The sequence below is a fragment of the Mandrillus leucophaeus genome, unplaced genomic scaffold (assembly GCF_000951045.1).
Source record: "Mandrillus leucophaeus isolate KB7577 unplaced genomic scaffold, Mleu.le_1.0 Scaffold549, whole genome shotgun sequence".
Lineage (NCBI taxonomy): Eukaryota > Metazoa > Chordata > Mammalia > Primates > Cercopithecidae > Mandrillus > Mandrillus leucophaeus.
Genome location: NW_012105908.1, coordinates 1,105,054 through 1,132,559, shown reverse-complemented (window position 1 = coordinate 1,132,559; position 27,506 = coordinate 1,105,054). Strand labels below are relative to the sequence as shown.

Sequence of the window (27,506 nt, the reverse complement as noted above, 5' to 3'; positions counted from 1 at the left end):
GCAACAAGGGTAGAGGTTACCTCTGGGAGGAAGATGAATGGGAGAAAAGTTTACAAGTTGAGTAATAGATTCATAGGTATTTTTATTTTATTACTATGCTTCATAACATATATATGTGATTTATTATTATTACATAATAAAAAAGGTAATGGATTTTGGAGAAAACAACCACAGATAAAGTACTAAAATACTGGTAAGTATAACAGTTGGTAAACTAATCACAAAAAGTTGGTTAAAGTGAAAATCATCTAAAAAATGATATATATGTACCCTAAATGTTTTATCTTAAAACAGATAAATACCCATTCATTCACCAACCATTTTGTAGAATCAAAGCCTTTCCTTTTGAGTACCGGTCCAGATTGGAATTTACTTTCAATGGCATTATTTTTCAAAGTATCGCTTGTGAATAGCACTGTTTCACTTTTGAATTCAATCAAATATACTTATTTAAGTGACGAGTGATATCTGACATGCTTAGTTTTATAACAACTATTTATACTTTGTATATTTACTGTTATTTTTCTTGTTTTCTATCTTGTTTCTGGTATTAAAGTTTTCATTAATTATTTTTTGTTCCTCTGTGTTTGGAAGCTATACATTTTAACTGCTTTCAGAGGAAACTGTTAAATGCCCACTTATGACATACTTAGTCAACATGTCTGCCCTCACTAATATGATAAAAGAACCTTGGAACACCTTCATACTCATTACTTACCTATCACCTTACATGCTGTTATCTTACAGGACCCACCTGCAGTCAAAATTTTTCACAAAGGCATCAGGCATCAACCAGTCAGAACCATGGGCAGTGGAAGAAGGTCCTGGAGACATTCCAGCCTTGCCCAGGCATGGTAGGGCCATAGGACGGAGGATTGCAGGGACACTCAGGAAATCTCACATAGTACTGCAGTGGTGTATGGTACTGGCTAAATACTGGCCTACATGCTACCTACTTTTTAATCCACACTCCCACCCCTTGCAAATAAAACTGTATTATTACTGTTTTTACAGTCCTTTATTATTTATACTTATAGAAATGTTTCAAATTCTTGAATCTTATTACTTCTTTATAGATTTAATTTCCTTTCTTACCAAAACAAGGCTATTCTTTAATAATTTTTTTCAAGTAGGACTGGCAAATTCTTCATTTTCGCTTAAAAGTGACATTTCATTTTTAGTCTTGAATGATAGCTGGGGATTGAGTAGAGAAGTCTAGATTTAGTATGATTTCCAATAGGTTGTTTTGAATATGATATAAATACCACATTTCATCCAATTTAAGAGGCCATCAATTGATTTTGCCATGAGAAAAAGAGCCACCAATTAGGCTATGACAAACCAACAATTTTAGGATATATTCCAATTCCACAGAAAAGTTTACAAGAAATAAAATTAAATATGAGAGTAATGTATCTTACTATGTGTAGTGGAAAAATAAGCTTTGGAACTAAGTAGGATTGAGTGCAAATTCTGACTCCCTCTTCCTCTTTGTGTGATTGTGTGGAATGCAACATCTGTGTGATTCATTTCATCATATGTAAAACAGGAAAAATATCACTTAAGCCAGGGTTGCCAAGCTTTTTCTGTAAAAGGCCGGACAGTAAATATTTTAAGCTTTGTGGGCAATCAGATCTCTTTGCAACCTACTTTTCCACAGTAGCACAAAAGCAGTAATACATAATACAAATTCCAGTGCCTGAAATACAGCAGGTAGGGGGGAAAAAAGGTGTATTTCTCCCCTCTACAATCTTTTCCTCAATATTTCTGTATAAAACATAAACAGAAAATAAAATTTCCATGGAAAAAATGAAGTCAAAGTCTCATTAAACAGTGGTATAAATGAAAATTACATACAGTCCCTTAGATCTCTCCAATTTCTCAACATTTAATCCCCAATACTTGTAAACCACATTTGCTGGAATAGTAAGGATCTACATTTCCTAAAACCTGAAGCAAATCTCTAAGACTTCAATTTCCTAACCCTTAGTATGGTTCGATTAGACTAACAATGCCTTTTCCATGTCTAACATCCCAATGCCATCTTACCTAAACACCCAAAAGTATTTTCTTAACTACAAAAAATATATATATTTGTGCTTACTCTTATGTCAAACTATAACATGGTGCTGCTCAGGCTATGCAGCACAAAATTTGCAGCCTACTGCTCTACACCGTAATGCAAATCAGTACACCAAGTGAGAATAAAAAGGTAGTATCTTCATAACATGAATGTTTCTTAATGTCTTAAGGAAAACAAACGAAAAAGAATAGGTACATCAACGTTTCTTGAGACACCAACAATATGAACAGAAAACTCATCCTAAAAGATTTCATGTCAATCAGCTCTATCTTTCAATTGCTTATGGCTTAATCTCATGTTTAAAGTGGTACTTTCTGAAAAAATAGCGAAGTATTATATTATGACATAACCCTTTAAATAATGTTTACACTACATAGATTACAATTTAAAATACAGGTGTTTGTAGTTTCTTTTTGATAAAATCCAATATATTGCAAAAGATGAAAAGAACAGAGTTTGATATATGAAACATACTTCACAGCATTTAAATCCAGTGTGGCATACAAGTAATATAAGCATTTCATCCGTTCTGTAGTTTCTAAATTGTGAGGAACCATGTATTGAGCAAAGATCCGTTCAACAAGTAACCTACAAAAAAGCAGAGAAGGCATTGCAATGATTTTTTTGTAATGTTCTAAAGTTATATATAAAATTCCAAAACTATGTAAAGAACATATATTAAAGAAGTTCCTGCTGCTCTGAGTGGAAATGAGATTTCCAAATCAAAACCTTCTAACTGTAGACAGAAGGGGACCAAAACAGGATTTAGCTGTATGTGCTGAAAACAGCCCTACACCCAGCTAAGACAACTACCAGCTCCAGGATGTTGGGCACATTATATATCAGGGATTTTTTCTTTATCTGTATAATGCAGAGTTTTAAAATACGACAGGTCCTTTCAAATTTCCAAGTTCTAAATTTCTAAGTCAAAACTAAAGAAACTCTTAAGATTCTTTTGCATTTTCATAGGCATCATCATGAAAACAGACCTGGCTAAAAGTACTAAAAAAAAGTCCTACAAAATCATAATGTAATTCTTTGTGCACTAATGTCATACCCTCAAAAAGTACAAAAACTTCAATTTTATAAAAACTATAAAGTTTCATAGATAATCCAGTTTTTAGTATCTACGCCTCTTAAAATTTTACTATGACCTGCTTCTTAATTTTCTCATTCTGATCTGCTACAGGCAAAATCATTTGGTTTCCACTAATCTATCAAATCATTTCAGACTATAAGTAGGATTTAGAGCTCTATTAACTAATAAATGACTACAGTCCATACAAGATCTAATCTGAGCCTGGAATGGAAAAAATATTAAGATTATATTCAGATAACGTGTTTTTTATATAAATTTATAAACTATTTTTTAGTCTTCAGTAGAAATTGTTTTTAAATGTGTAAAATCCAACAGGTTTTTAAAGTTTTATTTGAAAAAAATTAATGAAGATCCCTGTAACACAATTACCTATGAACTAAAATTATAACTATACACAAACCTATTTTTAGATATTACTGTTCAAATATAGTAATATCTGTATTTGAATATGGTATTCAAATATGATATGTATTTGTATCAGAATATGGGACATAAAACCTGTACCCATCCCTAAAGTTATATGTACATTACTGCTTCATTTATGGCTTGGGTGGGAATGAGCCCAGTCACTCACTACCATTACCTTATACTAAAAACTGAGGGAAAAGTGTAAGGTCATAAAGAAAATAGTTTGCATAAACCAATAAATCAAGTTATATAACATTCAAAGTCACCAAATATTTATAGTGTCCTTAACTTACCGATCATCAATACTATTTTGATAATATATATGTAGCAATTTGTCTTTGATCCATGCTATCTGTTTTGCGGCATCTTTTCCAGCTGCTGATTGTAAAGCATATTTCTTATAAATCTGGGCAAGTCCCATCATGGCTTCTTTGCGTACTCTCCACTTAAAAACAAAAAGTTTTATTTATAATGTAAAAAGTCTTCCATTATATAAACTAGGGAAAGTCTAGTTTCCTAGTTTTGTGTTTTCCTTCCCTTTACAGATTTTTTTCAAGTCTCAGATACTAAATATCAATTTATAATTACTATATTAAAAAAAAGCACACAACTATCACATAAATATTTCTACTATGTAAACTATGGGAGAAAAATCAACATGTGTAAAGAACTTTAACGCTTTAATGTCTTAAACCTATCATCTATGCCTCAAAACAAAAGCTAATCACACTCTACATATTGTGACTTAAAATTGGTGAGGAAAAACAAGCTACCAAAATTTTTGTTCATGCATTTTTAGAGACAGGGTCTCTGTTGCCCAGGTTGGAGAGAAGTGGTGTAATCACAGCTCACCAAAGCCTCGAACAACTGGGCTCAAGCAATCCTCCCACCTCAGCCTCCCAAGTAGCTGGGACTACAGGCATACAATGCCGCACCTAGCTAATTTTTTATTTTTGTTTTTTGTAGAAACAGGGTCTCACTATGTTGCCCAGGCTAGTCTCGAAATCCTGGCCTCAAGCAAACTTCCCACCTCAGCTTCCTAAAATGCTGGGACTACAGGAATGAGCCACTGCAGCCAGCTCAAGAAAGTAAACATTAAAACACAAAGACAGAATTAAATAGATAAACTGTGACCCATTCCTCACAATTTTTTTCTTAATTAGGGTCTATATTGAGCATACTTACACTATTACAAATAATAGTAATTAAGATGTATTAAAGGCATATGATATTGGCTTTATCAAATGCTGAATGTAAAAATACTTATCAGTGGTCCATTCTGTACATCTGGGACTGAGTTGAAGTATAAGGGAAATGTATTCAACTTTTTCTTAAACAAGTGTATATTTGTTACAGTGCATCTGACATTCATTATCTTAGAATAAGTTCATTCTTTAATTTTACATAAACACAGCACTGTAATCAAAAGGAAGCTGGTAATGTTGAAAACATCATGAATCTGCAGAGATTATTACTTTTTTCCTTTATGGTCCTTTTTCCTTCGTTATAGTCTGTCGTTCATAGCAACAAATTATTCCCTTGGTTTTTCTTTCACTTAATTACAGTATATTAAGAATATTTCTTGTCTCATTCATCCACCAACTACATATTGAAATAAAAAACTTCTACAAATCTTAAAAAGATTTCAGGCCAGTCATGGTGGCTCATGCCTGTAATCCTAACACTTTGGGAGGCCAAGGTGGGAGGATGGCCTGAGACCAGGAATTCGAGACCAGCCTAGGCAACATAACGAGACCCTGTCTTTAAGTTAAAAAAAAAAAAAAAAAAAATTGGCCAGGCATTGTGGCACACGCCTGTAGTCCCACCTACTCAGGAGGCTGAGGTGGGAGGACTGTTGGAGCCCAGGTCAGGGCTACAATGAGCTGTGATGGCACCACTGCACTCCAGCCTGGGTGACAAAAGGAGACTCTGTCTCAAAAAAATAAATACGATTTCAATTTGTTTATAAAAACTTTGTATCTCTAACTCTTAATTCCCTCTTCTTCGAAGAGAATTTAAAGATACATCATATTCTAATATTACCAAGAACATATATATAGTCAATTATTTTTCAGTGCTCAATTTTTATATGAATGAATCAAGCAATCATACAATGAACATAACATGATGATCAAAAATACACATTATGATTCCAACAATACACAAAAACAGCTCAAATTCTAAGTCTAGCTGAAAAAAAAGTCATTTAGAAGGCTACGAACAATGCAAATATCCTTTCCCTCCATGTCTTTTGGCCCTTTTCACTAACTAATACCACAATGAAATATTCAATAAAGTCTAAATTTATCAGTTAAAATAAATTGTTCTGGATACCTATAGATTTGAAAGGAAAACCATGTGCTTCTTGCCCATTTATCCTCCACGCACAACCAGCATTATCAAGGACAGTATTAAACAAGGGAGATGGCACGATCAACCTGTTACAATTTTTTTTTTTTTTTTTGAGAAGGAGTCTTGTTTTGCGGTCGCCCAGACTGGAGTGACACAATCTCAGCTCACTGGAAGCTCCGCCTCCCAGATTCATGCCATTCTCCCTCAGCCTCCCAAGTAGCTGGGACTACAGGCGCCCGCCACCACACCCGGCAAATTTTTTGTATTTTTAGTAGAGACGGGATTTCACCTAGTTAGCCAGGATGGTCTCAATCTCCTGACCTCATGATCCGCCCGCCTCAGCCTCCCAAAGTGCTAGGGTTACAGACGTGAGCCACCGCGCCTGGCCTACAATGTTTTAAAGAATTTACCTAGTCAAAGCTATTCCAACAACCAACAGGCAGGCCTCCCACTTTGTCTGCTAATTAGTACTTAAGTCAAAAAGTCTCATCCTTCACCAAAATTACTCTTATGCCTAAATGAGGCTTAGATACTATTATGGCCAATCAGGAGGGAACGAACATCCATTAAAGTATTTCCTGAGTGCCTAATATATTCCATGCAATATGAAACACAAACATAACAAGATACAGTCCTCTCAAGTTCACTGATTAATGAGTGGAGCTAGTGGGTACTCATTCAAAAAAGTTGGCTTGAGGTCACAGAAAATAGGCTAGAAGCATGGCACTCTATCGGGTTTAGCTTTTATAAGTTGAAAACATCTTTCATTCTCTATTCCATGTTAATTATAATGCAACCAGCTAGACAACTACCAATTCATACCCATATAACAACAATAGCCCTGAAAGAAGAAAGAAAAAGAAGAGTCAACAACATAAAAGAAGTTGTATCTCAGGCCTTTACAAAAGTCCCTTATCATTAACACTGGTATACAGGCTAAACATCTGACTACCATTAAGAGCTGTCTTATTTTTAGGATTAGAATAAATACCTTTGATGAAGAAAAACTGATACAATTTAATATAACAAAAAGTAAAACTACATTCAGATAATTTTAAATATTAAAATGCCTCCACTCCCCTAAAAAAGGCTAATTATATTGAAATATATATTTAAATATATTTTCAAATACTGTTAAACTTCAAGTATTAAAAATGAAAACTTAGTAATTATTTATTTGTACTTACTCGTTTGTCTAATGTTCTCTCTCTCACAAAATTAAGTAAGTGATCATTGACCAGAAGAATATCCTTTTTAGCAGCTGTAACTATTGACACAATAACATCATGTCTAATAGCTTCCTCAGGGTCATGTGACCTCACTTTAAGATACTCTGAAAGATAACATTTTATTACAATGGAAACTTTAATAACTAAAATGTTTTTAAAACACTGCAAGATACCCTTGAAAATAAGCCTTAGCAAAACAATACCTAAGTAGAAGTTTCAAGAAAATTAAGAGCCCAGAAAGGAAGGGAAGGAATAAAGAAAGAAAATTAGTTCTTCAGTCAAAAAACAGTAGTGACATCCAACTGAGTAGTAAGAGCCTCCTCTCCATTTGGTAGATTGGGTACTTAAGAATTCACTAACCTGACTGGGCGCAGTGGCTCACGCCTGTAATCCCAGCACTTTGGGAGGCTGAGGCAGGCAGATCACTTGAGGTCAGGAGTTCGAGACCAGCCTGACCAACATGGAGAAACCCCATCTCTACTAAAAATACAAAATTATCTGGGCATGGTGGCGTATGCCTGTGATCCCAGCTACTTGGGAGGGTGAGGCAGGAGAATCACTTGAACGTGGAAGGGAGAGGCTGCGGTGAGTTGAGATCGCACCATTGCACGCCAGCCTGGGCAACAAGAGCGAAGCTCTGTCTCAAAAAAAACAAACAAAAAAAAAAAAAAAAAAATTTAAAAGGTAGGGCGTGGTAGCTCACGCCTGTAATCCCAGCACTTTGGGAGGATGAGGTGGGTGGATCACCTGATGCCAGGAGACCAGTCTGGTCAACATGGTGAAACACCATCTCTACTAAAAATACAAAAAAATTAGCCAGGCGTGGTGGCACACAGCTGTAGTCCCAGCTACTCGGGAGGCTGAGGCAGGAGAATCACCTGAATCCAGGAGATGGAGGTTGCTGTGAGCTGAGATTGTGCCACTGTACTCCAGGCCTGGGTGACAGGGCGAGACTCTGTCTCAAAAAACAAAAGTTTTTTAAAGGGGACAAATAACAAGAGAAGAGATCACAACAAGAGATCACAGCAAGAGATGTGTCAACAAAATTTTGGCAGATGGACAACAACTAAATGTCACAGGACAAAGGAAAAGGACAAAACCCAAACGGGAAAGAAAACAATAAATAAGCTTATTTCCAGAAAGAACACTGAAAACATTTAAAATAGTTTAAGAACCTATAAGAATGGCTAAAAACAAAAAGACTGAAAACATAAAATGTTGTCAAGGATGCTAAATGACTGGAACTCTCATTCATTGCTGGGACAAATGTAAAACAGCATAACTAATACGGAGAACTGTTTTCACTGTCTCTTATAAAGTTAAACATGTATCTACACTATGACCAGCAATTTCATTACTGTTTGCAAAAAGAAATAAAAACATAAGCCCACAGAAATCCTTGTACAAGGCTATTCACAGTAATCACTATTAACAGCCCCAAATCAGAAACAACCCAGATAACCATCAAAAGAAGAAGGAAACAAATTATTGTATATTCATACAACAGAATAATAACAATAAGGAATAAATGATACAGGATAAATTTCAAAAACATGTTATATGAAAGCAGACAGATCTCTCTCTCCATTCCCCACCCTCAAAAAGAATAGTACACACTGTATGATTCAACATATATGAAACTCAAAAACAGGCAAAACTAACCTACAGAAATAGAAATCAGAAAATGATGACAGAACTAACTGGAAGGGGATATAGGGGGACTTTTTGGCATCATGGAAATTCACTGTCTCTTCAAACATCAAACTGAACACTTAGGATCTGTACATTTTAAGTTAATTACACTTCTTTTTTAAGTTAAAAAAAAAAACTGTAGAACAGACTCTGATATTTTCTCTAAAATACAGATAAATGTGAGTTAGGTGTTCAGGTAGTCATCCAAATACTTTACCAATTAGGATTCACAGAACTTTCCATATCCCCCTGTGGCAGAGAATAATTGAGAAACTTGTGGAGGCATCTGTTATCTCTATGTCATATCCAAACATTTAAATATTAAAATATATACTACTTTATTATAAACTACTTCCCTTTGGTTTCTCCTGTATAGTACAAATAGGGCAATTAATTTTTTAACTTTTTTAAGTGGATTGTTTTATCTATTCATTTTATTTAAGGGAGAATTACAAATTATTTGCTTAAAAAGGGAGGACTGGGTCTGATGAGGTTGAGAAGCACTAGAGTATAAGGTTCACATGTAGAAAGTGAAATGATCCTGCTAGTCAGGAATGAAGCTGGAGAAATTTAAAATGAAACAGGGTATATGGGGTTTAAAAGAAAATAACTGAAGATGTGACTGAAACTAATAAAAAAAAAAATCAAAACCTCACTTTTTTTTTTTTTTGAGACTGAGTCTTGCTCTGTCACCCAGGCTGGAGTGCAGTGGCATCATCTCTCAGCTCACTGCAACCTCTGTCTCCCAGGTTCAAGCAACTCTCCTGCCTCAGCCTCCCGAGTAGCTGGGATTACAGGTGTGCACCACCACACCCGGCTAATTTTTGTATTTTTTAGTAGAAACGGGGTTTCACCATGTTGGCTGGGCTGGTCTCAAACTCCTGACCTCAAGCGATCCACCTGCCTTGGCCTCCCAAAGTGCTGGGATTACAGGCTTGAGCCTCCGTGCCCAGTCTCAAGCCTCACTCTTTCAAACAAAAGCAAGGATTGCTTTACTACTCTTACACTTTTATCACTTTCTCTAGCAGTAAAAACCTCTGAAACCTGCCATCATATTTCAGGTAGGGGAGAAAGAAAGAATCTTCTACAGAATGAGTTAAGAGAAGGATGAAGCAAGCCCTCATCTGTAGCAACAGCGAGTAGAAGTTAAAAAGCAAGAAACGACTGACTCTCTAAGGCTACTGGGAAAGAGGAGATGGGAAGCCAATATAAGCCTAAGAAGGAAAGGCATACATTGGCAGGATATTTCCAGCACTGCCTCTCTCCTGCTCAGTCAGTATAAATCCTCTGTGACCTATGTAACCTAACATGACAGCAAGTTCAATGAAAGAAAAATTCTATCTAGCCACGTACAAATCAATGGTGCACACTGTTACACGTTATCAATGGCAAAAAAGCAGGGGTCTGGTTTTAATAACTGAAAAACATGATTCAAATATTTCAATTAAAAAAATTCAAAATCAGCCTGGGCAACAGAGTAAGACCCTGTCTCTTAAAAAACAATTTAAAAATCACAACTAAGCAATAAAACTTACTTTTAAAAAATTCAAAATCTAAAATGAAGGCATGAAAATAATAATGTAGTATAAATAAGTATTAAAATTATCATTTTGATTATATATCACTAAAATTTTCGAGAAAAAAGATAAATTTTAAGAGAAATGTGAACAATTATTGCATACTAAATTATTTAAAATTATTTAAGCTCCTTAAAGATGAGTGATACAATTAAAAATATTTTGGAGATACAACACACCTAAATACTTCAGAGAACAAACCCAAAGGAATGGCACGAACAAGTAAGAGACAACAGGAAAAAAAAAAAAAAAGGCTCTGAAAAACCAGATGAACAAATATAACCAATCTTAGATTCCCAAGAAAACAAAATCCTAAGCCAGTAGAAGAAAAACATGTCAACCAACTCAATATATACTACACTCTTCAAAAGGCATAGGAACTAGCAACAAGTACTTCCGTATCTTAAAACAAGGAAGAGAAGGAAGGACTGGGTGAAGGCTGTTTGAGAAATCCATTTAGGATACTGACCCTATTCCACAACAAAAGAAGTCTGGAGATAAATTCTATAATAAAAATATAAAACAGTAGCGCTAAACTGGGGGACATCAAACAGTTGAGGGCATGGATACTATACCCCAAGAGGATTATGTGACAACTAATCTGAAATGTGAATGCAGAAACCCATCATTCTTTTCCCAAACACATTAGTAACTCACCTTTAACTTCTAGATAAGATACTCTTCTACTGGAAATTTGACAGGATGAAGAGGAAGTATCTAAACTAAGGGCTCCCCAACAAACAACTTACTCTGATCACTCAAAAGTGAAGTTCAGAGTTGACAGACCCAACCATGTACTCAGAGTGTTCCAAATATTACAGCTTTTTATTCAGCCCCCAACTCTTACTCATGAGCAGATAGCCACAGATTGCCAATCATTTGAGGAAAGCATATACTCAGGGCTTTCCAAACAGCTTTTAATTTAGCGCCCCCACTCTTAATCATGAGCAGATGGCCTTGGATTGCCAATCATTTGAGCAAAGCCTTTAACATGGAAAACAAAGACAAAAGCAAATATAAGGTGAAAAAAACAAATTAGCAGAAACAGACATTTTGGAAGAAAAAGATAAATTCCTCAAAAAACTACTATTGACACTCTCAGTGAAAATACTGTATTAGCAACACAAGAAAAGGATGCTTAAAAAAACGGAACATCCAGAGAAAAAGGGAAGGAGAAAGGGGAGGTGGAGAAACAGACACACACACAAACGAAGAGGAAAGGAGGGGAAAAAGAAGGGAGGAGGATGGAAGGGGAGAGCAAAGATAGGAGGAAGAATGGATGACACTAAAGTCAATGCTATATAGCAGAAGCTCAGAGCAAGCAGTCTAAGGAGTACAGATGTGAGTAGGAAACCAGAAAGCTCCAAGTGGGATGTCTCCCAAAAAGGATGAAACTGGTAAAATATCTGCTTTTTTAAAATTATTATTATTATTATTATTATTTTGAGACAGAGATTCGCACTTGTTGCCCATGGCACAATCTTGGCTCACTGCAACCTCTGCCTCCCAGGTTCAAGCGATTCTCCCGCCTCAACCTCCCGAATAGCTGGAATTATAGGTGCACGCCACCACGCCCAGCTAATTTTTGTATTTTTAGTAGAGACAGGGTTTCATCATATTGGTGGGGCTGGTCTCGAACTCCTGACCTCAGGTGATCCACCGGCCTTGGCCTGTGCTCAGCCTGAAGCTAGAATTTCTACTGCATAGTTCTCACGTAGGCTGGAAGCATCTACGAAAATGTCTATCTCCAGGAACAATTATTAGTTTCTTAGTTTAAAGACAATTCTAAACTTATTTTAGACATTTGGATTTAAACAGGTCTTGACTTTGACTAGATTATAAGACTAATGTTCTTTAATATTTTAAGAACTTAGGTGAGTCATGGTAAACTAATTTAACCAAGGCAGAAGGAAAGCTTGAGTTCAGGAGTTCTAGGCAAGCTTGGGCAACATAGCAAGACCTTGTCTCTCTTTTAAAAAAAAAAAAAAAAATCTAGCTTCAGAGAACAACTTCCATGACCTTAAACTAAAACAAAACTTTACTTACTGCCCCCCAAAAAAGGGATTTTTTTTCCCCTATGAAACTTTTTTCCACTGAAGAGCATGTAAGAATATTTGCTGTTACATATATATAGTACCTGTTAAGTCCTTTGCTAAATCAGGATGGTTCATGAGACAATGGCTGGCAAATTTCACACATTCCAGGCGGATCGGTACATGGATATCATTAAATCTGATAAAATATAAAGGCACAGAGTGATCTTTAAAATAAGAGAAACAGACATGCATTAAATCTGTACCCAATTTATATTTTTCTAATTAAAGAAAAAAAAAAGTTTATGAAGGAAAATGCAAAGTAGAAGCAAACCATTTTACAAAGTTTCTGATATAAGATGTATGTCTGAATGCTCTGGAACCTCTATATAAACTAGGGCAATCTCCTGTGAGAGCTATGTGATTTTAAGGAACCTGATTAAACCATATACATTAGGCTCAAATATAAGAATGACAAAAAATTTCCTATAAACATTATACTTTCAAATACATCTATTTATGCAAGTGTGCATATACAGTTCATAGAAATATCATAAATCCCAAACTATGTTTGAAAGAAAACTTTCCCTAAAGTATTCCTTTTAAAATATAGAGCATTCACTAATGTATGGCAGATCTCACACTAAACCCTATAGTATATTACATGACTCTAAAAGTGTACCCAAATTACTACTATCCAATTACTCATCACAATTATTACATTGCCACTAATGGCAAAACCACTTTTTACATTACATCTGTAAATATGTATGTATCCCTAAAAAGTTAAAATTCTTTGGTTGATATGTCACTTAAGCCTCTTTTAATCTTTTGTTTTCCCTCCAACTCTTTTTTTTCCCTGTAATTTGCTAGAGCAACTGCTGTGTGTGTGTATGGTTTTATTCCATAATTTAGATTTTGCTAATTGTATCATTCTGATATGAATTAACAGGCTCCTCTCTCTTCTAAATCTTGTAAACTGGTAGTTAGAGCAAAAGACTTGATCATATTCCGGTCAATTTATTTTTGTCAGACTACCAAAACACCATAGAGGGTATTGTGTTCCTCCATTAGGAAGCATATGATGTTGAGCTGTCTCTGATGTTCTGATCTGATGAGCTGAACACTGATGTTCAGTCTGTATACGTTACTTTATCACAGAATGTAAAATAGTAATTAAGAAAAAAATTAAGTATCAAGAACATTAAAGTGAAGCCAAGATTTTTCCATTCGATATTTTCATATGTCTTAATTCTATGAAATCAAAAGGCTCCCAAATCTTACATCATTCAACACCTAAGAAACAAAATTTAGCATTATAAAGAAGAGGGAAAAAGTCTTCAAAATCAGCACCAAATTACTCATAAAAATTAGAAAAAAGCATATGTTCCATGAAGTATACCTCCCCTCCCAAAAGTTATAAAATCTAGCCTCTGGTCCCATATAACTTCCTGAGTGTTTTGAATTCAGGTACTCAATCCTATATACTTTACCATTTCTCAGGTAAACATGCACCTTACAACAATTAAAAATAAATATACTAAGATGTCTTTTAAAAGACTAACTCCTTAAAGTTGGTGTTATTTAATACTGTGTAAGTTTCATGTCATTAATATTAAAAGGAAAAATTACAATAGGATAGAAAGGTGACATACACATTTACATTAGGATTTCTCCAGTTAAAAACCAAAAAAATACATCCCGGCTAATCCAACTCTTAATTTAAAGATATAATAAATATCTATATAGTAAAAGTATTTTTGTTTTAAAATATTAAATAAAATAAACTTTAAATTGAGTTGCATAATTTAAACTGATATTCTTCCTTACTGTCTAAAAACTTTCCATTGTATTTAAAAGAAAAAAGTTGGCTTAACTTGACTCACTGAATATAATTATTGAGCTAAATAAGAATCAAGAAATCAGACTGGAGATTTGAAGCTTAACAAACACTTATCAAACATCTTATATCCTCATTTAACAAATCAGAAAAATGAGACCAAAATATGAAATTTACTGTAATCACTGACAGTTTTTATTAAAATGAAAAGAAAGTGGTGATACCATTGCAAATATTTCAACACAAAGAAAATAAAATCAGAGTCTTTAAATCTTACTTTTTTTTTTTTTTTTTTGAGACAGTCTCGCTGTCGCCCAGGCTAGAGTGCAGTGGCAAGATCTCGGCTCACTGCAAGCTCCGCCTCCCGGGTTCACGCCATTCTCCTGCCTCAGCCTCCCGAGTAGCTGGGACTACAGGCGCCGCCACCACGTTTGGCTAATTTTTTTCTATTTTTAGTAGAGACGGGGTTCACCTGTGTTAGCCAGGATGGTCTCGATCTCCTGACCTCGTGATCCGCCAGCCTCGGCCTCCCAAAGTGCTAGGATTACAGGCGTGAGTCGCTGCGCCCAGCCAGATCGTACTTGTTTGTTTATAACTTAACTGCATTATTTGTTATGAGAATAATTTGAGGGGAAAAATTCTCTTTTTTTCTGAGTCAAAGCAGGTTTCAGCCAAGGCATTTGTCGGGCTTTTAATATTTCAAGGTCAGGGATCTCTTTAGAAAAGGTAATGAAATGAATACCTCTCACAGAACAGTGACATACACAAACATATGCAAAACTTTGCAACCATTTCAGGGATTTTGTGCATCATTCAAACTATGCAAGGAATCCAGGCCATCATTTCCTTTAACTGAGAAATACAGAAAGGAAGTTAGGAAGAGAAATATAAATAGTCATTTCTTTATTCACTCTGTGAATATTCTTATCCTGTCAATATCTCCAAACAATCTAATTAATTTTAATTAATTTGTGGAGGGGCTCTATCTCCCAAAGAGGTATTTTCAGTTGGAATTAATCACTGCCTTAAAGTAATAATATTAACTTCATGGTCATAATACCCTAAGAGATAGCTTTAAAATGTATTATCTTTTAAAAATTACTGAGGATAAAGACTGAAAGAGTAATTATAAATATAGCCAGTCATTAACAACTTTCAAAACTTCCAGAGAACACAGTTTAAACGTGGATAATGTTTTTTTTAAAAAAAACGGTCAGTAGAATCATGTATTACTTTTAAATGGGAAACCAAAATCATATACCTGCCCAAGTAGCACTGCCAAAGTGGCTTGTTTTGAGAAGCCAATTCCGAATCCTTTGCCCCAAACATTTTTGCCAGTAGTTTAACAACTTGTAGGCGCTCCTCATTATCATTGCTCTAAAATAAAACACAATCACAGCTTTAAAACCATGCAGTAGATATTCAGAATAAGGCTGCCAATTCTTTGCCACGATTTCCCTGATGCTCCAATTCCACAGAAAATCTTTCATGAACTCTAAATGAAAAATTACATAAAAATGCTCACTTTACTTCTCACAAAATTAAATGTCATCATAAATGCTCTAATTATCTCAAATTCCATTAAAGAAGTACCCTTTCATGAAAATACATCTTTAAAGTTTGTTCCAATGTTAGAAGCCCCTCCTACAATTAAGGTTTATTTCTATTCAGAGTCAAAATAAACTCTTATAAAACCTACCCAGGACCCTTGAAAAACTATGTGTGGTTTTTCAGAACAGACACTGACAGAGGCCAGGCCTACAGAAAATAGAAAACTCTGTGTGAATATACTTTTTAGCTCTATTAGTATGTGCTAAAGTCTCCCAGTAAGACACTTCATCTACATAGACCAGATTTCTAAAAGGAGCTCAACAGTAAAAAGAAGAGGACTTAAACCTGTGAAAACTCAAATTTGTTTTATATACTACACTGGGGACACCCTAGGGACGTGAACTCAATTTCACTACTGATTTTGGCACTGCCAACAAATGACTCAATGGATAAGTGAATGAGCCAGTCACAATACTAGACTTGAACATAAAGTGTGGGAATCGGGTATATCAAAAGGCATTGATATTCAAGGTGCTATGGAAATGTCATTACACAAATTGTTTTTAAATTTTCAACCAATGCCACAACCTGCCATGCCAAGAGCCCCCACAGTATGACCTAACTCATCTCTATTATTTCTCTCTTTATTCCTCTAAGTAATTATATCTCAAGCCTGGCTGTACATTAGAATCATCTCAAAACTTTAAAAAAAAAAAAAAATTAAAACAAGAACAACAACAATAACAAAACAAAAAAAAAATAAAAAACCTCAATTCCCCAAAACTCTGAATCAGCTAGTCTGGTTTAGTGCCTGGACAGCTATTTCTTTAAGTCTTAACAGGCAAAGATTCTAATATGCAGCCAGGAGTGATTTAAACTTACTTTATGCTATCTTCCAATTATAATTCTTTGTGTTCCACAAATTCACCCGGAACCTTCCTACCTCTATATGCTTCTGCATGCTGTTTCCTTTGCTTCAATTGTACGCTGTTTGTATCTCTTATGACACTTATAATATCTGGCCTCATATTAGATCTGGATTTTTTTCCTCTTCCTCTCATACTAGATGTTAAGTTTGCTGAAAGCAGGGATGATAATTTCCTTATTTTTGTATTTCTCATAGTGTGTAGGAACATGCATAGCATTTACTCAATATCTTTACTAGAGAAAATCGTATAAACCAACAAATAATTAGAGGTGTGACTACCTGCTGCCTCACCCAAATCACTAACCACATTAAAAAGGGGACAGGAAGGCCAGTTAATTGAATGACTCATTTGAGAAACATACCGAAAACATACTCCAGAATATAAGAAGAATACTTATGTACTGGCTACTTGGGGTGTTCACATTACCAATGTGGACTGTTTTGTTTTTGAAAGAAAATCAAAATTTTTAGACGCAAAACTCATTTAAGAATTTTTCTGGGTCCACAAGGATAAATAATTATAACTAGCTTTACTTAATCTTACTGTAATGATTTGAAAAAGAAAAGTATATTCTCCAATTCTGCAAATAAAGCTCAATTTTACAGCATAATTTAATGTCAAAGCAGTTAGGAACATGCTACCAAAAAATTTCACTGGGTCGGGGGTGGTGGTTTCTGCCTGTAATGCCAACACTTTGGGAGGTCAAGGCAGGTGGATTACTTGAGGTCAGGAGTTTGAGACCAGCCTGGCCAACGTGGGGAAACCCTGTCTCTACCCAAAAAATACAAAAATTAGCAGAGGTGGTGGCGCATGCCTGTAGTCCCAGCTACTCGGGAGGCTGAGGTGGAAGAATCGCTTGATCCCGACAGATCCCTCACTGCTTGATCTAGCAGTGAGCAAAGATCACACCACTGCACTCCAGCCGGGGCAACAAAACAAAAAAAATCCTCTCAAAACAATAAAAAATTCACAGAACTATATAAAAAGCAAACAAACTTGCAACATAAGCAACATGAGATAATATGCATAAAGGGAAAGCATTTCACACTATGTGGATAACAAACTCTAAACTATTTTTATGGTCTAAGTGGTCAAGGGAACTACTATAAACTGCGCCTTGAAAACATAAGCTTGATGTATAGCTAAGACTTCAAAAGTTAGTCAAATCCTAGAATTTATCTGGAAAATATCTGGAGGAAAATACCATCTTGCTAACCTTACTAATCATTTATTAAGCAGTTACTATTTGCTAGGCACCTGCCAGGCACTGAAGATTCACAGACAGACAAGGCACAAATATGTGAAGATATAATGGTAATACTCCCCCTTCATCTCTTACATTCAGTTAAAACTATTGTAAAAATTAAAAAGCTATAAATAATGCTTTTTGCTAATAACTTGGTTGGCAGAATCATATTATTTTTACAAGTTACCTTTAATTTAAATTCAAGCTGGGGTAAAACAGAGAGCAGCAAATGACTATCAATATTGTAGAGCTCCAAAATTAAGTCAAAGACATGCTCTGACAAATCGCTGATAGATGTTTTCCCAAGCATCAGAACCTGATTAAAAAACTTTTGAGAAAGAAAGCCTATCATTAGTAGAAAAACCAGAGACAAGATGAATGTTTTCAAAATCGTAATTATTTGACCAAATTCATCATTATTTTATACAAAATCAAATTAGGCATATCAAAATATTTTCTAACATTACATGGGAAACCAGTACAGGCTACAGGAAAAGATAAAACATGGAATCCATCTTGTATACAATAAAACAGACCGAAACATTTCAATAAACATTCTACTTTTCAAATATACTCTGCTCCCCATTATAATACTGACTATATTCTATCCTATATTATTATTTGTGTATATTTCTGGATGGTTAATTTTATGTGTCAACTTGACTGTATTAAGGAATACCTAGAGAGCTGGTAAAGCATTGTTTCTGGGTGTGTCTACAATGATGTGTTTGCAGAGGAGATTGGCTTGTAGACTTAGCGGGAAAGATCTGCCCTCAGTATGGGCAGGCATCATCCAAATAGGCTTGAAGGCCCAATAAGGCAAAAGGAAGTGAATTCACTGTCTTCTGGATTGGGACATTCATCTCCTATCCTTGGACAGCAGCACTCCAGGTTTTCCTGCCTTCAGACTCCAGAAACTGCACCAGCGGCCCAGTCCCCTGCTAGGTTCTCAGGCCTTGCCTTCTGCCTCTGAGAGTAACACCACCGGCTTCCCTGGTTCTCCAGCTTGCAGACAGCCTACTCTTGGACTTCTCAGACTCTGTAATCTCATAAGTTAATTCCCCTAATAAATTCCCTCTCATACATATACATGTGTCTCTCAGTGTGTGTGTGTATTTATACACTATGTGTGAATATACACACACATATATGTGTATGTGTGTCTGTATATACATACACTCACTCACTATTGGCTATTTCTCTAGAGAACCCTGACTAAAACAATGTCTTAATCTCCCCAAGGGTGAGGGAAAATAGCTTGTTCACCTTAGTACATACAGAAGAAAACATCATCCCATAGATACAGCCTTCCTACATTTTCATAGAAGGCAATTCTATGTTTGAAATATGTAATTTTTTACTTCTGATGAAAAACTACCTCTTTCTAATCCTTTGTCTTCTTTTATGTTCTGATGTGTACATATCTACAGGGTTTACAACACTAATTAAAATCCAATTAAAAGCACACACAAACACAAGGAAAATCCAAATTTAAACAATTTTTCCCTACCATATAGCTCACTCTAACTAGTTTCCACACTCAGATCATTTATCATATTACTACTGAAATTGGTGAAGACGCATGGCATAACTGTCAAGTTCCTTTCTATTTAAAACTTTCCAAAAACATAAAAAATTAACCAAAAGCATACCCCGCCATATATCCTGCATGGTTTCCTGAGTCTCAGGGGAGAAGGAGTCAAGGATTCTTTATACCATGCAAGCTGCCCTAATCTCTTCTGTGACAGTTAACACACAACTGGCTTGATTACACTTTAACTTTCTATACTGAGAGTACAAAGTGGAGGATTTCATATTTCTATGTCTTTTCTGCTTACTTTTACTTCTTGTGTTGTTTTTATGTGACTTTTGAAGAAAGAAGAACAAATTCTATTTTGCTATTCTTTATTAGTTTTAAAACGAACTTGTTTGTCCTTCCTATTTATCAATTTTATAGGAAGAGAATTTCATGACATCAAAGGTTAAATTCTTACTCAGGCTGAAAATAAAGTGGCTTTTTTGCTTCCATTCACAAATTTTCTCCTGCTTAACATATAGTAAAATAAATACTACCTATTTAATAAATAGTATTTTCCTTAATAAAGAACAAAAACCCTTCCCAATCTCACCACCAAAGTGGTCGAACCATCATCATCTTCTAACAGTCTGGGAAAAACTTATTTGAAAAATTAAGAAAAAAAAATCATTCCCTGGTTTAATTTCTCACAAATTCCATTAAAAAACATGTGTTGAACACTTTTATAATCTCCAAAAAGACAATGACCAAGTTGATCTTCTCCAGTGTGTAAAAGCCTACCTAGCACAGTGCCTGATACAGAGGAGGCACAGAATATATGTTTGGTAAATGAATAAAAAATATGCAAAAGACAGTATGATACAAATATGGGTAAAACAATCCGAGCCCTTCCTAAGGGCTGAAAATTTAGTGGAGGCAGATTTAAAGTTGATTAAAATATTTCCTTCCTAAAATTCTTTCATTTACAAATGGGTGATTATATACTACAAATTAATTTTTTTGTACAGCAAATGCCTCCTAATGAAAGATGTCACCAGTCAGTAATAAATTCTACCTTAATTATAAATAAATTATAAAAAATTATTAATAAATTCTACCTTAAATATACATGGCTAATTTTAATTACAAAGTGCTTTCACATTAAATAACACATTCTCTACCACCACCCAAGCATTACAGGTGCAAAAACAGAGGCTCAGTGGAATTAAGCAATTTAACCAAATTTTACCTATTCCAACAAAGATTGGATGTACTTTTTTCAGTCCAACAAAATAATTTTTTGCCATATCCTAAAATTTGTGATAGAAAAAAGAACTGGTGAAAAATAACATCATTAAGAATGATGCATGTAGGAAATTTTTAGAATTATCACCATGTACTTTTTGTTCTTGATATTCCATTTTACCTTTTAAACAAATATATATGTGCTGCTCAGCTTCCTAGGTTGTTGTGTTACAACAAATTCTATTTTAAAAAAATAACCTAGGCTGGGCATGGTGGCTCACGCCTATAATCCTAACACTTTGAGAGGCTGAGGCAGGAGGATTGCTTGAGCACAGCAATTCAAGAACAGCATGGGCAACATGGTGAATGAAACTCTGTCTCTACAAAAAGTTTTTTAAAAAAGGAAAAATTTGCCAGACATGGTGGTTCATTCCTGTAGTCCCGGTTACTCAGGGGGCTGAAGTGGGAGGATCACTTGAGCTTCAGAAGCAGAGGTTGCAGTGTGCCAAGATCACACCACTGAACTCCAGCCAGGGTGCCAGAGCAAGACTCTGTCTCAAACAACAATAACAAAAAAATTTAATAAATAACCTATACTACCACAGTGATTTCTTAAGTCTTGATATGTAAGAAACACTATTAAAAAAAAAAAGAAAAAAAAGAATGTGTCTGTATGTGTGAATGAAAACCAGAAAAGAGAGAGAAGTGGGGTTATTATCTCAGTATCTTACTCCTATTTTTACTTGCTAATTCTCAACTAGGAAGATCAGTAAATAATGGCTTTTTCAACTGTAAGTCCAAAAGGGCTAAGAATGATTTCTAACACTGAACTAATTTTACCCTACTACAAGACAATTAAGTTCACTAGAAAGTGATTTTATATGTAATTATAAAGGTTTGAAATGGAAACCTAAGCAGACATAAAGGAACTAAAGGGAGGGAAAAAGCAATTCTTATTTCTTAGCTAACCTTCAAATAAGGCAAGGAATAAGAAAACAGGGAGAAATAAGAAAATAGTGGACAAGGTACTGGGAGAAAGTATATATAATTCAATGTGTGCTCAGAACACTCTGCTTGGCCCCTGCTCCCCAGCTTTTGATATAGATACAATATGAAAGTTTGGGTAGTTCACAGGGGAAGGATTCTATTTCTGCACGCAAGAATAACAGGAAATTAACACAAGGTATAAGTGATAAAGAAATGTTTTTACCTTGATGTATTCTGGGATTCTTAAAAATATTTCCTCAGCCTTTTTTTAACTTCTATTATAAATATTTTCAAACATACAAAATTTGAGAAAACCATATAACGAACCTAATCATCTAACTCTAATAAGTTTCATCATTTATTGTGGATTTGTTCTTTTAATTGCCCCAATCAAATATTGATTTTCCCCAATCAGAGTAGAGATATCAATACGGTACAGTGATCTTTTCTTATTTTAATGCCAGAAAAAGAAACCAAAATAAGATGTGTTCCCCCCCAATTTGCCCAAAAAAAAAGAAGAGAAAAAAAGAAACTGGCTTGGCAATATGAGTTTAAATAAATGGCCACCAGGAGGAGCTCACCTAGTGTGCTCTAATGGCCCATGCAAATAGTCATTTAGAAGTACTTGAAGCAAGGGAAAAGGATAATTACAGAATGTTTCAGTCTAGATCTACACACTTCAAGTGCCACTAAGCCAATGATGAAAAAACTCAATCCAACCAATTTATCTCAGCCAATACCCATAGCTTAAAAACTGCAGAAACCAATATTTGAAGTTCCCTGACACTCTTGGAGCAATTAAGATAGGTTACAGAATTTGATTCCACAGCTTCTGAAAGTTTACCCTTCAAAACAATTTCCTTACAAATTAAATTAACTTTTCCAAATCATCGTATGTTTAGGATTCTCTAAGGCTATAAGCCAGAAACAAAAGCTGGAATTTATTAGGTTACTGTTTTATGAAGTATGTTAGTTTTCAAAGTACATCTTTTCATGATATATTTCATACACTGACTTTAAATTTGTGTATACTACAAGAAAAACTCTCCCTCAATAAATTTTAGGAGAATGCATAAGTAATTACTAAAGGCTTTCTTTCTTACTTTACTCAGGAATGCAAATTTATATCCTTTACTTGTCTGGAGGTGAGTGAAACTGAAAAGCAGGTGGAAGGACTGTACTGTTACACAATTCCAAGCGGCACCATTAACGCTGTACTCTACATTTGTATTCTAGGAGGCACCATTCACATAGAATATAATATGAATACTGCCACCTAAATCTGTACAACTCAAAAGAACTGTGGAGAGAAAATAAAACTTACCATAAACTTCTGTCAGTGAACCTAGCAGCTAAAAAATATTTCTTCTAAAAATAAATACAAGATAGTCAATCATAAGTAAGTAGATTTGGGGTGATACTGAAAGGGCTCATTTTATTACAATTGTTCCTTTTTTTCAGAAAAGATAGATTTATATGGCATCTACCCCAGGAATAGCAATAGATAAGCAACTTTTACTAAATCACTACTGCCATTCATACTTGCCTTCAATTTCTAGGTCTTAATATTAGTTCATATCTTCTTCTTGTACAAATCAATTTAAGCTCCAAAAACCTGTAAGCAATGTCTCTGAATAATGAAAAGTTCCACATGTTTTATCTAATTACATTTAACTCTATTTCTATCAGTAGAAACAAACAGAATATCTTGCTAACCAAAATAAAACTGTTTAAGTTTTCAGGTAATTTGAAAGAAAATAAAGAACAAATAGGATGAAAGCAAGCCTTCCAAAAAATATTAAGCAAGAATAATTTTAAGGAGGAGAAAGAAAATATATTACTTAAGGGTTAAAACAACACAAATTTGTTGTTTTTAAAACTATATACTATCTGACGGAATTTTGCTTCTAGCAAGTCTTTAACTTTTCGGTTTAATCCTTCTGACAACCAATTACAAGTAAGACTTACATTGGTAATATATGGCTCAATAGCTTGAGCTGTCCTCTTCAGTAAAGCCTTTGCCAAATCATATGCTTGCTTGTTTAAATTCTGAAAAATATAAACAGTATCTATATTATATATCTCTAAAATGAAAAGCAAAATATTACCTGTATTCAAAATGCTACTCTTGAGTAAATGAATGAAAAAACTAAGACTCAACTGGAATAAAAGAGAGAAGGCAAAACCACTTTTCTTTTTAAGGACTAACTGGCCTACTGGATCTAAGATTCCATCCATGTAAGGATAATTATATTCTCTTCCTATTTTGTTCATAACATAATGTAAACCACATAGAAATGGTCAATAAATGCTTATTAGATAGAGTTATTCTAGATCTAGACCCAAAATCAAATCAGTTAATTACAAACACAGGTTGTTCCACTCCAGGTCCAAAAAAAACCAAAACATCCTAAGAGAATGAACTATGTTCTAGTGTGGACAGCGATGGGGAACCATAGGCAGGGAAGGACAAAGGAGTTTTCAGCAGCTGTGGGAAAGCAGATTACTCAAACACATTTCAGAGCACAAGTAAGTAGAAGGATACAACAGAAAATACAACAAATAGTAAAGTATGGAGGGAAGACAACAAGAAAAAATATCATAAGAAGATATGTTTCTCAGAGACTTTGATAATGATACAAGGAAGTAAAGATAAAAAATGGAGTCACTACTCCAGTTTAAACATATTCCAGAGAACAGGAACACTGTATATATCCTTAAACTCACACTCTTTACTCAGCATATTTTTAGATTTACCTGCCTTAATGCTTGTATTTTATTATTTCATTCATACTAACTGCTGTTTAGATATGATATACTACAGATTCTTTACTGATTCTCCTATTCACTGACATTATGTCTTGTACAAGTCTCCTTATGTAAATGAGAAGTAATTTTCTGTAAATTCTATCTTGGCCAGTTTTCAATTAGGCTGTTTAGTCTTGCTCTTATTTATTTTTAGATTTTCTCCATAGACTCTACGGACTAAACTTTCGTCAATTACAGATGTTCCTCTACTTATGGTGAAGTCACATCTCAATAAACCCATAGTAAGTCAAAATGCATTCAATAACCCAATAAACCCATCATAAAGTAAGTCAAACCATTAAGTCAGGAACTGTCTGTACATGTATAACATACCTTAGTCTATATTTGTCTTTTCACAGTATTTATGGTGTCTTAAAGTATGGAGACATTTTTCATTTTTTTTTAATTGATATGTATGTAACAACTGTGCTTATTCTGGGGGTACATGTGCTGTTTTGATACATGTATACACTGAGTAATAATCAAATCAAGGTACCTGATATATCCATCACCTCAAATATTTATGTTTTCTTTGTCCTGGGAACATTAAAATCTTCTCTTTTAGCTATTTTGAAATGTAAATTATTGTTAACTATAATTTCCCTACTGTACTATCAAATACTAGAAAGAGGCCAGGCACCGTGGCTCACACCTGTAATCCCAGCACTTTGAAAGGCAGAGGCAGGTGGATCACCTGAGGCCAGGAGTTTGAGACCAAGGCTAGCCAACATGGCGAAACCCTGTCTCCAATAAAAATAAAATGAGCTGGGTGTGGTGGCGGATGCCTATAATCCCAGCTACTTGGGAGGCTGAGGCAGAAGAATTGCTTGAACCCAGGAGGCAGAGGTTGCAGTGAGCCAAGATCGTGCCACTGCACTCCAGCCTGGGCAACATAGTGAGACTCCACCTCAAAAAAATAAATAAAATAAAATAAAATAAAATAAAATAAAATAAAATAAAATAAAAAACTAGAAAGAACTATGCCTTCTAAGTGTATTTTTGTACTCCTTAACTTCTCTTCATTCCTCCCCTCCCCAGTTCCTTTCCCAACCTCTGATAACCACCATTCTATTCTCTACTTCCATGAGACCTTTTTTAGCCCCCACATGAGTGAAAACGTACTTGTCTTCCTGTTCTCATTTTATATCACTTTACAAAATAACCTCCAGTTCCATCCATGTTGCTGCAAATGACATAATTTCATTTTTTTATGGCTGGAATAATATTCCATTGTATACATATACCACATTTTCTTTATACACTCATCCATTGATAGATACAGGTCAATTTCACATATTGGGCACCACAAATAGCTTGCATTTTTAATGTAATCAAATATATCAATGCTGTTCTCATACGGAGTTGCTCTCTGTATCTTTAAGAAATTCATTCCTATCTTGAGGTTAAGATGTTTATTTTCAAACAAAATTTTTAAAATTATACTTTTCAGATTTAGACCTTTATTCCACCTGTAATTTAATCTTATGTATGGTCTGAAGTAAGTATCTAATTTTTATTATTTTCCATATAAGTGCTAAACTGTCCTAAAACCATTCATTAAATAATTTCTTATTCCCTCTTTGATAACGTAATACCCACTCTCTCAGCTTCTATATAAGGATGCTTCCATTAAGAAATTCTCCATTATTTCCATATGTCCCTTTGTCTATCACTGACTGATTATGGCCAAAGGGGCACATGAAAATAATGTCAAGATTAGGTCCCTGTTTTCTTATTCTTCTTTAAAACTGTTTGGCTATTATTGGTCATCTGCTCTTTCATGTCAATTTTAGATTCATCTTGTCAAATTACACACAAGTGCACATGTTATCGGTTTCTTTCTTTTTTTTTTTTTGAGACAGAGTCTCACTTGGTCGCCCAGGCTGGAATGCAGTGGTGTGAACATGGCTCACTGCAGCCTTGACCTCCCTGCAAGCGATCCTCCCACTTCGGCCTCCCAAGTAGCTGGGACTACAGGCATGCGTCACTTCCCCAGCTAATTTTCATAGAGACAGGGTTTTGCCATGTTGTTCAGGCTGGTCTCAAACTCCTGAGCTCAAAGTGAGTCCCCCGCCTTGGCTTCCCAAAGTGCTGGGATAACGAGAGAGAGCCACTGAGCCTGGCCTTGGTTTCTATTTTTGATTGAATTATTGATCAGTATGCAGAAGACTGACATCATTATGATACTGAGTCTCCCCTTCCATAAACAGTAAATCTCTCAACATATGTAGGTTTTCTATTACGCTTTTCAGTCAATTATAACAATTTTCAACATAAAGGTGATACACATTACGGTTAAATTTCTAAGTACCTTACATCTTTGTTAAAGTTACAAATGAAAAATGTTTGAAATTATGTTTTTGTATCTTATGTCTCACAACCTTCTAGAATGTTCTTATATTTTCTATAAATTTGTCTGTACACCATTTTGTGTTTTCTGCACAATCACATTTCAGTTTAGTTTCTTCTTTCTAATCCTTGTATACTGTATTTGTCTTGTCTTATTCCACTAATGTAATACACCTACTATAATGCGGATTAAAAATAGCATGCTTAAGATATGGAACCAATCTAACTGTCCACTGATGAGTGGATAAAGAAAATGTGGTATATATACACCATGAAACACTACTCAGCGATAAAAAGAATGAAATAATGTATTTTGCAGCAACTTGGATGGAGCTGGAGGCCATTATTCCAAGCGAGGCAACTCAGGAATGGGAAACCAAATACTGTATGTTCTCACTTGTAAGTGGGAGCTAAGCTATAGGTACACAAAGGCACACAGAGTGATATAATGGACTACAGGGAATCAGAAGGCGGAGAAGAGACAAGAGATAAACACATTGTGTACACACTGGGTACAATGTACACTTCTCAGGTGACGGGCACTAAAAGCTCAGATTTCACC

At 34.9% G+C, this 27,506-nt stretch overlaps 1 protein-coding gene across 4 annotated transcripts in view; it reads right to left on the bottom strand.

Annotated features, from left to right (window-relative positions):
- The window catches only part of PDS5B (PDS5 cohesin associated factor B), a 121,657-nt gene that overhangs the window by 78,857 nt on the left and 15,294 nt on the right, over positions 1 to 27,506 (bottom strand). For all 4 annotated transcript variants that reach the window (XM_011997814.1, XM_011997815.1, XM_011997817.1 and 1 more), the window contains exons 6-12: positions 23,756 to 23,836; positions 18,227 to 18,367; positions 15,575 to 15,690; positions 12,578 to 12,672; positions 7,130 to 7,275; positions 3,884 to 4,035; positions 2,558 to 2,671 (exon numbers count right to left, since the gene is read on the bottom strand). In XM_011997814.1, the coding sequence (XP_011853204.1) occupies positions 2,558 to 2,671; positions 3,884 to 4,035; positions 7,130 to 7,275; positions 12,578 to 12,672; positions 15,575 to 15,690; positions 18,227 to 18,367; positions 23,756 to 23,836 (845 nt within the window). The remainder of the gene's footprint in view (positions 1 to 2,557; positions 2,672 to 3,883; positions 4,036 to 7,129; positions 7,276 to 12,577; positions 12,673 to 15,574; positions 15,691 to 18,226; positions 18,368 to 23,755; positions 23,837 to 27,506) is intronic.